General features: G+C 46.9%; 1 protein-coding gene across 3 annotated transcripts in view; it reads right to left on the reverse strand.

Annotated features, from left to right (window-relative positions):
• The window catches only part of CREBBP (CREB binding lysine acetyltransferase), a 131,804-nt gene that overhangs the window by 69,037 nt on the left and 47,625 nt on the right, over positions 1-15,142 (reverse strand). For all 3 annotated transcript variants that reach the window (XM_079944329.1, XM_079944328.1, XM_079944327.1), the window contains exon 3: positions 4,201-4,377. In XM_079944329.1, the coding sequence (XP_079800455.1) occupies positions 4,201-4,377 (177 nt within the window). The remainder of the gene's footprint in view (positions 1-4,200; positions 4,378-15,142) is intronic.

The following is a 15,142-nucleotide window of genomic DNA, read 5'->3' on the forward strand; positions in this document are numbered from 1 at the left end:
TCCTGACCATCCCACAGATCCCCTGAATATTCCAGCGATGCTCTTTGGTCTTCAACTCACTCACCATCTCAGCAGCCACCATCTCTGCCTGTCCAAACGATCTCCTCTCTCAGCTTCAGTGACATCAGTCCCTTGCTGTCCCCTTTGCCAGTTCCTCCTCTGCCTGGTCTCTCTTCCTGTGCTCCCCTCTGAGCCACGGCATCCACTCCACAGCCCTTCTACCATAGCATGCTTACTGCCAGCTCCCGATGGATAGTGGTTGCCCTACTTGTATGTCTACCCATCTGCCTGGCCTCTTCACCTACACATCTCGCAATCATCTCAAGAGGAGCATGTCTAAAGTGGAATTACGAATGCCCTCCCCTTCATCTCCCTTCTCCCAGTCTGTTCCTCCGCTAGCTCTGTAAATGGTCCTGCCTCCCACCAAGTCATCTCACATGGTGACCCCACATATCCACTCTAGTGGCAAACCTCATCTGGTCTCCCGTCCCCTCTGTAATCAATGGCCTCCAGGCCCCCATCTCCGCTAGCCTAGAGCACTGCAGTGGCCACTGCCACCCATGGCCCTCCTTGAGACGGCTCCTGCCCAGCCCCCAATATCCACTTCACACCGCTTTCCTCTCACCCTTCCCACTGGACTTCTGCTGGCTCCTACACAAGCCAATGCTCTCCCAGTGCCCTGGGGTCTCCGCGGCTCCTGCTCATCCTTCCAATCTTGCCCTTAAAACCCCCTACTTGGTGCGGCCTTCTCTCTGATGGCTCCACCTAAGGAGGTCCCTGTGTCAACCTCAACCTCTCCGTGCTACTCAGACCTGTTAGGGCAGTTGGCATTTGTAATTATTTGTTTTCCATCACCACCACCCCCAATTTCACGAAAGAGGGGTGAGCTCTATGTAACTCACACCAGCACTCCAGATGCACCTGGGCTCAGATAAGGTGCTCAACAAATGAGACGAGTTAAAGGAATGGCCACATCCCCTCGCTTCCTGAGCACCACCAGTGCTGCGGGAATCCTCTAGGAGAGGAAACAAGCATGAGTCCCTCGGCCAGTGACCAAGTGTCAATCGTCCCACAGAGAGCTCAACCAGGGCACCAGGTGATTCGGTATCAGAGTCCTGAGCTCAACTGTTTGGCACACTGAACCTAGCTGGGCTTTAAAAGACCACTCCCCAAAGCATGACAAAAAACACAAATATGTTCAAGGCTCCAAATTTTTCTCCTTTATTAATTAAAGAAATCTAGATCTTTGGTAACTGCTCTCCCTCACTGTACAAAAACCTCTGGGCTCCAAGGGGCCAGAAACAATTTACAAAACTCAAGGAAGACAACAAAACATGTTTGAGGAACTGCAAATAAGCAATGTAAACACACCCCAAAGGGCTCGGAGCCACTAAAACATGACACCAGGACATACTGAAGGAGCTTTGGGCCTTGCAGACAAGAAGTTACATAGCCCTGAATGAACCGAAAGCCCTCAGACCCTCAGCCTCTTCATCTGTAAAATGGGAGGTGTAGTGATGTCTTTCAAGAGGCTGTCAAAAGAATAAGGTAAAACACAGGGTGAGAAAGCACTTAGAAAGATACTAGGCAAATTATGTGCACTTGCTGCCCTGCTTCTCTGTCAGTTCCCTCTGGTTCCTGTGCGCCCAATAGCGTGAAGGCCGTGGCTGGGTCACCTGGCCTGGTGAAGCCTGCCCCGAGCCCCGCGGTAAACGTCTGAGGACTTCACTCCAAAGGCACCAGCTGCGGATCTCTCCGAGAGTCCACCCGTGCCCCTGTGGAAAAGTGGTGGCTAGGCTCCCATACACCAAGATACTTCCCCAGTTCACCATGCGGGTAGCCTGATAAGGCCAAAGCGAGGGGAAAGGGGGAGAGAACTGGTTTTATCTATTAGATGTCACAGACAGAAGGATGAAATGTTACTGCTACTGCCTCCCCCAACCATTCCCCGGAGCAGGGGCTTTCAACTGGGGCCAACTATAGGGGGGTCGGGGTAGAGGGCTGTGAGCATCGAGTGGGTGAAGGCCAGGGATATTGCTAAACATCCCACAATACACAGGATGGCCCCCACAACAGAGAAAGATCGCACCCCAAACGTCAACAGCGCCAAGGGAGAGAGAATCCTTCCCTAGCCCAAAGGGCTCCAGCCCAGGCACAGGCGGAGGCAACCAGAAGCCTCTTTCCAGTCTGGTCCGAACCTGCCCTTGACAAGCACACCACTCTCAGGAATTCAGTCCCCTGGAGCCGCAGAGGCAGGCAGAGGAACCTGCAGTGAAAGGATTCTGCCACTAAGTTGGGGGTAAAGGAGAAAGGATGAAAAAGTGGGCCTGGAGAAGATTTAAAAAAAGAAAAGGGAAGAAAATGTTAGGTCAGGGTTTCTCAGACTACAAAACACAGAATGTCTGTGAAAAGCAAACACTCTTACTCTGAAGCCAAAATGTGCTCCAGGTCACTGACCAAACCCAGGTGACAATCAACAGTACTGAAGTGCACGCTACTGCCCTCCCAGTGAGGACTGGAAAAGGAAAGGCAGGCGAGAACAGAAGAGCAGGGCTGGGGATCCTGGCCTGCTGCCCCCAGGGCTGACAGGAGCCACGTGAAGGGAGCAGTGGGCTTTGTTGTAAGTTCTGGGTCTGTATGGCCGGGAACAGGGCAATCCTGGCAACAAAATGTTACTGGAAGAAGAGAAGCAGATCCAGGCAAGTTACAGGGGGATGATCAGAAGAAGAAATAAAGAAGTAAAAACTGGAAGCAGCTTGAAAACAGATCTCATTGCTTGTACCCTTTCTTTTTAAAGAAGGAAGAATGTAGCAAACTGAGAGCGAATCTGATTAGGATACCTCAGTATCACTCCCTTTTCTGATTTTTTTTTTTTTTTTGCTGCGTTGGGTCTTCAATGCTGTGCACAGGCCTTCTCTTGTTGTGGTGCACGGGCTTCTCATTGCAGTGACTTCTCTTGTTGCAGAGCACAGGCTCTAGGTGCATGGGCTTCAGTAGTTGTGGCTTGCGGGCTCTAGAGCGCAGGCTCAGCAGTTGTGGCGCACGGGCTTAGTTGCTCCGCGGCATGTGGGATCTTCTTGGACTAGGGCTCGAACCCGTGTCCCCTGCACTGGCAGGCAGATTCTTAACCACTGAGCCACCAGGGAAGCCCCTTTTTCTGATTTTTAACAAAAACAAAGAAAAAGAGATCCAACTCTTCCTGCTTCCAACAGCCGCAAAACTTCTAAGTACTGTAAGCAGTCAATTCCTTAGTTTTGGCAAATATACCAAGGTTATAGAAGATGTTAACATCAAGAGAAGCGGGTGATGGAGATACAGGAATTCTTGTCTGTATCTTTACAACAAATACTTCAAATTAAAGTTTTTTAAAAATCGAAAGACAAAAAGCAACTTTTTCTGAACATAATCCCCCAGCTTTCTTCTGAGTCTTCCCAAATCACTCTGCACAACTATGTGGATGGCAGCCCTGGCAGCGCAAGCCTAGGGGAGAGGACAGTGGCTGCTCCAGGCCCTGACCCATCGCTAAAGGCACATCAGAGACGCAGAAGCCATGTATGCACGGTGAGGTCCGACAAAAGAACACATTTACCCTTAGTGGCCGGAATTAAAAGAGATGCCATTTTGTGGCACAAAAGGAACCATTTTCCCATTAATAATCTGGGTTAGTTAGGTTGAGAGTTCCAAGGGTAGTTTCTATTTTACAGGTAGGAAATCTCAGGGAGAATGAAGACATGTGAAACCATCTGTCAAGTCAGACAGGACACACACATCTCACAGACAAGGTACAGTTCTCTGAAGATAAATGTCCTTCGTAACAGAAATGGATGGACTTCTACTGACAGCTTCAACCACTAACAGACAGGAAGTGTAAAAAAGCCCATCTCTCCAATTCTCTTGGCTCTACTGCTGAATCAAGAGGGTGACCTCTGGAGGAAAATCAAAATGACGCATGGACATGAACCCTCTCCCTCCACATAGGGACCTCGGGAAGACTAGCTGAATCATCTTAACTAGCCCCTTACGGGCAGCTCATCACAGAAAATTAAACTCACTGAGAGAGCGTATGCATGAGAAATACAGGTTATTTTCCTTTTACCCATGACGCACTTTTAGTTGCAGATCTTCACTGTCAGCACGATAAAATCCACACACCAAAGCACCCACTGAAGACCCACAGCTCTAAGATCAAGGGCAACTTACCATGTTTGGCACGTTGGTGACTGAAGCATTCTTGATGTCTGCAGCGAAGGGAGGCAAGCTATTGACCATGCTCTGCTTGCTGGGCAGCTGAGGGTTCACTCCAGGGGCTCCCATCTGCTGCCCTCCAGTTTGACTAAAGGGTTGTCCAAATGGACTTGTGTTACCAGTCATTCCCATCTGAAACAAAAAGAGCAACATCAGCCATCCTGACGCGACCACATATGAAAGGAAGAGCCTCAGAAATGCTCACTTTGACCCACTGAAGCAAAAATCATTATTTCCTGTAAAATCTTCATTTCAATTATAAATTAAAGGCTCATTCTCAGGGTTCACAATTAGGATTATGAACAGAGCAACTTGCTCAAACAGCTACAGACTAAAGGCAGGAGACTAGTGAAGCTGCTCCCAACAACCCCATCTGTCCCCTCCTCCTAAATATCATCCCAAGAGCCAGCACTTTTCCACCTTTACCCCTCAGCCATACTCCTCACGCCAAGTCCCCTACCCTGAGAGTGGCACTGACCCATTAAGATCATTTGGAAAACAAAACCTTCCAGAATAACTGACAAAGGGGAGCTCCTTCAGTTTAATCCTTAATTACTCTATAAGTAATTCGTTTCTTTCAGCTACCACCCCCCAATCAGATTTAAGTTTCCATTATTTCAAAATGCACAGCAGAAATACTGACAAAGAAATGATATAATGTCTGGGATCTGCTTTAAAACCTAGTGAGGCAAGGGGTAGTGTCAATGAAAAACGACTGGACAAACGTCGGTGACTCCTCACCAGGGGACAGGTGTGTGTGGGTGTTATACTAGCCCCTCTAATATGATACGTATTTGAAGTTTTCCATAATAAAGTCCTATTTTAATTACAGAGAAATAAAAGAAACTGTAGAGTAGATAAAGCCAAGAATGGAAAGGAGGAACCCCACCTATGCCGCGGGGTGGGGCAGCAACCAACCACAGGAGTCAGAGATCCCCTCCAGTCAAGAGACCCCGGCCAGGTTCCCGCCAGACCCCTCAGTTCTAATCTCCACATGCATGAATCCGGGAATCTCCACAGTGATGTCCTGCTGCTCAGCCACCCCCTCTGGAGAAGCAGAGTCTCATTACTAAGAGAGTGGCTTTTCTAGTCTGCCTGCTTTGCTCTCTCACGAAGTTGCAACAATCCATCTGCTGCCTACTGCCTGCTCTTGTTTTCTGGTGTCCTGGTGCATTTGATGTTTAGAAACTGGGAGGAAGGAGTCTCCTGAAGGGAAGAGCCCCCTTCCCTAGGGGAGAGAGTTTCCATTCAAGAAATCACAGCTCAGTTCTCTCCACCAACCTCACATGGTGACTGCACCAGCCCGTTCATGCTGGTTAACTCACGTTCCTTCTACGGACCTTTATCTCACCTGAAAGATGAGCGTCTTGCACAAGACAACTGCATTACTTCTTTCAGCTCTAAAATTCTAGGCTGCAAACAAACAGATGCTCAACACAATCGACCCCTTCCTGCTGAAATGTCCGCATAAAAACACAAATAAAACCAAACTACTGTAACCAAAAAGATCTTGTTCTGGCATTTTCATATGTACTGGTGGTTTCCACATATAGCCCTCACAGCGGTACTTCTCAAGTTTTTGAAAGTGAACACATTCTAGCTGCCACTTTTGCCTTATTTGCTTTACTCGAGTAAACTGAAACAAATTTAAATTCAACTGAAATTCAAAGTGAACTTGAGAAAACTGAAACAAAAACAAACTCTTTACGAAGCCCACCAAGTAGGCTCAACTCTGAATTCAGATGATTTAATCAAGGTGAGACTTAATCAGCAAACTTTTAACATAAAGGACATTTCTGATTCTCAACTAGGTTCCTTCAGTTGTTATCTGAAACTCAGAAGAACTGAAGCAAAAACCTATATTTTCAGGAAGTGTTACACTAAATTAACTCCACGTAATGATTACTTTTTGTAGAATTCTGCATAAACTCAAACATTGCTCTCAGAGCCCCAAGAATCTGGGGAAAAAACATGGTTATAATTTCCATTTCCTAAATTTCATTTAAAATTTCTCTACTTAGGACCAAACATGTCAGAAGACACATGCATCAATTGACCCTCCATGAATCCGTGCTCACAGTCAGCCAGCGTTTACCTAGCGCCTGCTATGAACCAAGCCCGGTTCAGAACACATTCAGATGCAATTTTCCTACTTGTCATAGAGCTTGCTCCATGTAACCACCAATCTGATAAACAAGAAAAATCAATGTTGTTATGGAAGTTTCTAGTACTGATGAATCAAAGTGGATGGCAGCTGGGGGGTGGGAAAGGAGAGGCAACTGTCCTTCCACTGATGCCAACTGTCCAAGGCAGTCAGCTCTTTGGTGTAGAGAGGGACATAAATACCAAGAGGTCAAAGAGCTTCCAAAGGGGACCTGTGCAGCTCAAAGTTCATCAGCCCTGTTAAAAACGTCTAAGGCTCTGCGAATATTGGGACGGTGTTCACATGATCACCTTGCCAGGGTGAAAACTGGGTGGGTGTGTGGCCTGGTCAGTTGGCTACTACTTGCCTGGTAAGCCTCTGGGACAAAGCACCGAAGTGCTGTGGACACTGACAGATTTCATCAGGAAATCTGTTCTCACCTTTTCTTCTTGGCCATTCCAGAGTGAAGGAAACCTCTCAACATGGTTTCAATTCTCATGGGACAAGAACCAAGGTAAAGTCAAAGATCACAGACAGCAGGTAAGGAATGGCCAGCTCACAGGAGGCTATGTGTCTAAAAAAAAAATTGGGGAAAATCCCACCCTCAGCCTATGACAACACATTCCAAGGATGAACCAAAGCAAGCCACAGCCACCTTCGGGATCAGGCTCCAAGGTCACGGACCAGCTCCCTGGTCCAGGGCCAGTCCCTCCTTAACATCAGAGCTAACAGAGGCCTAGGTAAGGACAGTCCTCTAACAGGCCACCCAGCCACATCAGCCAACTAGGCCCCGTGGTTCCAACTACCCCCTGGCAGAGCTTGGTAGAACCGGAAGGCTGCTCCAGTCCTAGCCTGCAGTTTTGAGTAAAAGCCCTTCACTTCTAGAGATTTCTAGATTTCTGATTTCCTGTCTGTATCTCTTCTCCTTTGATAAGATCAAACATTCCCAAGTCTAGCTAACACATGTTTTTTTTTAGCACCAACGTGTTCTTTAGCTCATGATGAAATAGTATAAATCGAGATGTTTCGCTAACTCCAATTAATAAAATCAACGTATTTAATTTCCCAACAGTTACTTGATAGCAATATAGTAAACTTTATTTTCTTTTGTCTTTTCTTTTTTTTTTTGCGGCACGCGGGCCTCTCACTGCTGGGGCCTCTCACTGCTGTGGCCTCTCCCGCTGCAGAGCGCAGGTCCCGGACACGCAGGCTCAGCGGCCATGGCTCATGGGCCCAGCCGCTCCGCGGCATATGGGATCCTCCCGGACCGGGGCTCGAAGCCCCAGTAAACTTTATTTTCAACTGAAGTTTATCAGATTTTGGTTTAAGGCTGCTACAGAACCAGCACACAATCTTTTCAATAATATTCAAAAAGTAGAACAGCAGGGCTTCCCTGGTGGCCCAGTGGTTGGGAGTCCGCTTGCCGATGCAAGGGACACGGGTTAGTGCCCCAGTCTGGGAAGATCCCACATGCCGTGGAGTGGCTGGGCCCGTGAGCCATGGCCGCTGAGCCTGCGCTTCCGGAGCCTGTGCTCCGCGATGGGAGAGGCCACAGCAGTGAGAGGCCCGCGTACCGCAAAAAAAAAAAAAAAAAAAAGTAGAACAGCAGAAATAGGCAACTGTTCAGTTAATGGTGCAGTTTATATAAGAACAAATTAAAGCCTACAGAATAAATATTTATATTCTGCCTCATTCAGCAACAGCCCATACATGTTAAAATATCCTTTCACTCTATTCTTCCAGAGCCCTTTTAAGCATTTAATTCAAGTTCAACCTTAGAAAATAGGAAAAGTTAAGTATGGTAAGTACTGAAAAAAAGGCAAGCTCCCCCATAAGAAAATCTAAATTAAACAATGCGTTATAGGTCTACCAAGTATCCCCATGAAAATGCATTCTTGTAACCAAGTGTATCAATCAATCATTTGAGAACCTACTTACTCTGTTGTTTGTCTATCACTTCAATGAGACAATAAAGACATGTAAACTACAGTCCCTGTGTACCAGGGAAGAACAAACTAGATAAGAAGGTAAAAAAGACAACCTCCCCCAAACCCCCCAAAACTAGTGCCAGATCCTGAGGCCTACCCCCTGCCCCAGGATGGGATTAGGTATTAGTCTTGGCATGACTCTAAAGCATGAGACCAGATGAGGAAACCTGTCTTTAGGGTTTAGTCCAAACAAACCTGAACAATGCCTACACAAGCCTCATTATGAAACAAAGGTAGTGTCCGCAGCAAATTCTGTTGATAGCACCTGGCCCATCAGTCAAAAACTGCTGAAGTTCTGAGCTGTTAGGCAAGAAGGTGAATGACAGACATCACAGAAGAGGGACAGAGTAGACGATGCTTCTCTACTCTGACAGACACATACTACAGATATGCTATGGAAGGTTCAAAACAGGACACGACTCTGTGGCAGTATCTGTCATAATAATATTTATGACAACCCATCCTAAATCTATCTTTGGCACAAAACCAGGATGAAACTTCTTGCCTTCCTGGAACATACATCTCCTGTGTGTCCTTGGGCCCCAGTACATAGTGGGTATCAATTAGTATTTGGGGAAAGAACCAAATAAATGAACACTCCAAGAGACCCACTGCATCATGCAGCCCACCCCTCGGAACAACAGAAACCCCAACATCAGCCCTGAGGGCAGGGGGGGGAAATCAAAGAACCGTGCCCCAGTCACAGAAGCCAAGCACAGATAAGGGTCACCACTGGGTGAAGCGGGCACTGGGAGTGGCAGCAGAACAGGCTCCTTTCTGTTTTCTAAACAGTCACCACGAGGATCTCAGCTACTAGCTGCAATGGACAGGCTGTCAGTCGACTGGCCTGTGCTCAAAGGTTGAGCACAAAGAGCATATGCACTCGGAGTTGGTTTTACAGGACAAATACGATTTTGTGCCCCATGACAGCACAGACGGGAGCCCGGCCTGGCTGTACAACAGGCACTCTGTGCTTACGTGCACTAGGCCAGCAAACCTTTGGCTTTGGTGCAAGGCCTCAGCCAGGCCCAAGCCCAGAGCTTCCCACTGGTGCACTGCGATAATGGTCCATCAGCCTCCATGGTCACCTGTGGCTGCAAACGGCCTCCTCTGCTGAGCTCAGTGTGGGACAAATATTTCACTTTCTACTTGTGTCATGATATGACAACTATCAACATAATAAGAGAACAAGTTGTGGGCTGCAAAAGAGCAGGAAGATTCTCTCCACCACACTGCACTAACCCGGAGAAGATCTCTACTACTTACCTAACTCATCTAATCAAATAAGGTAGTAACTGAAAACCCAAAGTACTAAGAAGGGGTGTTAAGGAGAAGTAACAATGATCATGTAAGTTTCTCCCCAGAATAGGTTTCTACAATAGTAGCAAGCCAAGTATTCCTTTTCTTGCTCTTTCTTAGGAAAATGGGACAGAGAAACACTTTCTTTGCAGTTAGGGCCACCACAGGTTGTAGCTCCTCTACCATCATCAGCAGCCCAAACTCCCTTGAGATGAGACAGTGGGCCTGGGCCTGCCTGGGCAGTCCGTGGCAGGCAGGGGTGCCTGGGCAGAAACGTCTGTACACATTTTGTGTGATGTGTATTTTTGAGAGAAAAGGTCCATTATTAGATTCTCAAAAGGGGTCCTAAGATCCCCTAAAGATTAAGGATGCCTGCCCTTGGGGAAGGCAACTCCCTCTTCCTAGACCTCACACACCCCTGCCACATACGGGCCTTTTCCAGTAGCAGACTCCCATCCAGAGATGTCAACCACTAACGTAACAACGACCCTCACAAATGAAATCTCCCCAATTTCCATCTCCAAACATCCTCTTGAAATGCAGACTCACAGGAAGGATCAGATCATAACTATTTTTGAGCTAAAAGCTTGATGGGGGACACACTGTGTGACCATTTGAGAATATAGGGAAAAGGAGGTAAGAGGGAAGATGCTCAGGACTGGAGCAGGACAGCCAGAAACACGCTTCCACTTCATGATTTTACTTAGAGTCCACCAGGGCTTCAGAAATGCTTCAAGTGGCAACAAATGTTGAGTTTGATGTGGTTTCAATGAGCCCACTAAACACGCTTTTTCAAAAGCTGAATTCTTCAGCAGTTTCCTCACACCTTGATATACACTTAAAACCACACTACACAGCAGAGCAATCAGAGGAAGTACCGCTGTGTGTGTGTGTGTGTGCGTGTGTGCGTGTGTGTGTGTAACTGGTGTGACGCTGGTCAGGAAACAGAAAGAAAACAAAATACGGCCTTCAGCGATAAGCTTAGTAGGGACAATAAGACAGGTTAGAATTGTCAGCTGGAAGGCCTCAGAGAGTTATCTAGTTAAAATTTACACTCCGTTGGGCTTCCCTGGTGGCGCAGGGGTTGAGAGTCTGCCTGCCGACACAGGGGACACGGGTTCGTGCCCCGGTCCGGGAAGATCCCACGTGCCGTGGAGCAGCTGGGCCCGTGAGCCATGGCCGCTGAGCCTGCGCGTCCGGAGCCTGTGCTCCGCAACGGGAGAGGCCACAACAGTGAGAGGCCCGCGTACCACAAAAAAAAAAAAAAAAAAAAATTTACACTCCGTAGATGAGGAAAGGGTGGCCCAGAAAGCTGAGGAACACAACAAACCAGCTGGTGAACCTGCCGTGATGCTGGCCCTGCCCTGCCCCTCCTAGAGGCGCCACCGCCGCTGCAGGCTCGTTGCCCCCTCGCTTATTTAGGCAGAGCCTCAGCTCCTCCAGGAGCACCCGGAATTGCACTGCCCAGACTTGCACCGCCAAAAGGGACAGGCTCAGTCCACCAAGACCAGGCGTCAGCAAACTATGCCCCCAGGGCCAAAGCAGCCCAATGCCTGTTTTTGAAAAAACAAAACAAACAAAAGTTTTATTGGAACATAGCCACAAATAAGATTTCATTCTAAGAGACAGCAGACCGTTATGGTTAAGTATGGAGGACCTGGTCTGCAGGTGGCTCTGCCACTTGCCAGCTGTGTGACCTTCGGCAATTTACTTAAACTTCTCTGTGCCTGAGCTTTATCACCTGTAAAGTGGAGATGATAGCACCTGCTCTCTTTGGGTTGTGTTAGAATTAAGTGGATTCACGAACATGAAGCACCAAGAAGAGTGACTGACATGTAGCAGGTGCTACAGGTGCTGGCTAGTATGTTATTATTTGGCTTTGGGGGGGGATTCATTTTACACTAGATGTAGTTTCTTTCCTAAGTATGCTTAGGGTACTAATTTAAAAACTGAACATTTTTCAGAGACTGTGTGATGGTGGAGTGGTTCAAACAGGTAGGATCAGAGGGAGAAGCCAGCTGGGATTACTGGCATTTGATTATGAGACATTTGCAGAGAAACATGAAATAAACTTGTGACAAAAACAATCTTGTGCATTCACCAGCTGTAGAAATACTTTTAACAGACAACTATATTCAAATTGTCCTAGTAAATCACAAAGTTTCCAGTTTCACGCTAGATTGTTTTCCAGCTTAAAAAATAATTAATACTCAGAATGTTTACTTGGAACTTAAAATAGATCATAAGCTGTAAAAATATATGATCAAAATACCCTAGCCTAACCTTCCTGGGTTGAAAGTTAAATCAAAACATCGAAGAATTGAAGAAAGAACATTTTCACAAAAAAAGACATTGATGTGACTCCCACTTGCAAGCCGGCCACGACAAAGCAACAAATGTTCCATCTGATGTGGCTTCGACCTAACATAACAGCTTTATTAACCTGAAGTTTTTAGCATCTTTCTTCACATGCTGGTACACACATAAAACCACAAATTCATATAAAGTATGTAAAAACGACACAATTTAGGATGCCATGAGCAAAAAGCTGCCAAATAATTTAAGAGTCACAAGTATTCACTCTTTTCAATGACTAAGAAAAACAAACCAAAAAACAAAGCCAAAAAAAAAAAAAAAAAAAAACCCAAAAAACCAGAACTACCCCAGAGTATGGCCATATCATTTGTAAAGCCAAAAGCATTTTCTCCTGGCAACCTAACATTGTTGGGAGAAAGCCAAGAAAAGCAGTTTTCATGGAAAGACATGGCTGTGTTCAGCTGTCTGCTATCACCCACTTGCTCTTGGAATCCTTCCAGTACCTCAACTTGGCAGATAAAGAGTAAGTAGAAATATGCAACAAATCACAATGCCAAAGCCATCGCCTGGCTGTCCAGTGTCACCTGGAGTAAGAGAACTGGGAATGAGGACCCTGGACATGTGAGCAGCCCCCCTCGCTGAACTCAACTCTCAGAAGGACGCCAGCTTTGAAAGCATTCAGGGAAATACACAGCCCCCAAGTCTGAACACTCTCCTTAGACTAATAAATTGCAACTGGAAGATGGGCAGAAGTATTTACTGACTTTCATGGTACTGCCCTTGGATGATATGTGGGCAGAATGTGACTTAGAAAGAACGGTGGAAACTCCTAAAAGGAAGGTGACAGGACAGCAGATCACTGCCAAGGCCTCAGGCCTCATTTGTAGTTGCCCAATTGTTCTAGAAACTTCTAGCAACAAAGGCAGTGCCCTAACACTGTTGGTATCCCTCACAAGTCACAAAAGTTGGACACACCAGCTCTCCAGGGTACAGTCTACATTAATTCACAAGCAAAAGCACCAGGCCAAGGTCAGTGGGGTAACTAATCCTGACTCTGCGGCTAATCAGCCGCGTGACTGAGACAAACCTCTTGCTCCCTCTAAGTTTTAGTTCTCCTCAGCCGTGAGACACGAAGCATTTAGATGACCACTAGGTGATCTTTAAAGTTCCCTGTGACCCTGGACTTCCCTGGTGACTCAGTGTTAAGAATTCACCTGCCAATGCCAGGGTCATAGGTTCGAGCCCTGGTCCAGGAAGACTCTACATGCCACAGAGCAACTAAGCCCGCGTGCCACAACTATTGAACCTGCGCTCTAGAGCCTACGAGCCACAACTTCTGAGCCCACGTGCCACAACCACTGAAGCCCGTGCGTTTAGAGCCCGTGCTCCACAAGAGAAGCCACCGCAATGAGAAGTCCACTTGCCGCAACTAGAGAAAGCCCACGTGCAGCAACGAAGACCCAACACAGCCAAAAATAAATTAAAAAATTTATTTTAAAAAAGTTCTTTGTGATCCGAAAAGCCAGTGACTTTCTTGGTTTTAAACAATCAGCCCTTGAATTGTATGATGTCTGTACTCCTGGAAGGCCCAGCTACCCGTAATGAGAGGCAGATGGGGACTCGGATTCGTGTGGCCAAGTGCCGGCCCCTGGACTGTGAGGACCTCATTAAGTGTAGGCTCCCTGTGGGGTGGCCAGCGGCCCGTCCAGGAGACTGGGATTTTGTAGGGCGCTCCCTGCCACCCGCACTGCACAGGCCCCCACGCTTTCTACAGCTTCACATCTTCCACGCCATTTCCCAGATCGTGTTACAGGAAGTATCGCCAAGCCAAGGTGAGGGTGATAAAACTTAAATTGATTGCCTTCCCTAATTCTTCAAGTCCTAACATTTTTTAGGTGGGAAAGCAGCCTCTTTAGGATTGCATCAAAGCCAAGTCAAGGCAAGCCCACAGTGGCTATGGAGAAAGAGGAAAAGATGATAAAAGAGTAGGAGAGAAAAGGGAAAAAGATAAGAAAAAAGCACTTTATTTTATAAGGAATGAATCTGTAGAAAGATGAATTTTAATTTACACTGCAGCTCAGCTAAAGCACAATGGAACAGAAAGCCAAGTTGTTTTTTTTTTTTTGCAGTACGCAGGCCTCTCACTGTTGTGGCCTCTCCCGTTGCGGAACACAGGGTCTGGACGTGCAGGCTCAGTGGCCATGGCTCACGGGCCCAGCCGCTCTGCGGCATGTGGGATCTTCCCGGACCAGGGCACAAACCCGTGTCCCCTGCATCGGCAGGCGGACTCTCAACCACTGCGCCACCAGGGAAGCCCCGAAAGCCAAGTTTTTAATAAACCTTACCCCGACCCTCTACAGGGCAGCTCTCTCCTGTTAGGCCAAGAATTACCCTACTCCATGGATTTACAATCCACTTGAAAAATGATGAAACAGATCAGGCAGAGGAGACAACAGAGGAACAAGGCGACGTCCACACAGATAATGCGTGAATTCAGGGGAAGGAGAGGTAAAGATGGGACCGAACAGGCAAAGAAGGTTGTAGGGAAGAGAGCCCATGATTATTTCTAGCAAAATTTAGAAGAGAAAGAAAGCTGACATTTAAGAGAATTTTTTTCTTCCTCTCCATTGGGGCAGGAAAACTAAACAAGTTCTTGTAACAGACAGGCGATCAGCTTCACTGCTGGGGCAGGAGGTGAGTCCCAGGACGCAGGGTGAGGACAGAAGCCCAGTGTTTTCTGGGGCCTCCTCGGCTGCAAGAAAAGGAATGGAGAGGATAAAGTAAAGTCCCACCCAGCTTATTAAATGCCATAAATCTCAAACCATAAAACATACTCAAAGACATATCACTGTTTCAAATACATGTGGCTCTACTTCTAACCAAAAATTGAGTTGTGTAAAGTCCTAACAAAAATATACTTGGTATAGTAAAGTGTTCTTAGTCATGTCCACTGGTGCAGAGACATGGCTTTGAGGACACACAGAGGTACCTTAACACTCTACAGATGTTGCACCTCACTCCTGAAGATAATGTAAGTGAAAGCACTTGGAAAATGAAAGTGCAAAATCAATGTAAGGCAGTAGCGCTGGCATTAAAACAGTTCTTTTACTATAAAAACTCACCTATTACTGACAAGGGGAAAATGTTCCTT

This window comes from Stenella coeruleoalba, assembly GCF_951394435.1.
Source record: "Stenella coeruleoalba genome assembly, chromosome: 15".
Lineage (NCBI taxonomy): Eukaryota > Metazoa > Chordata > Mammalia > Artiodactyla > Delphinidae > Stenella > Stenella coeruleoalba.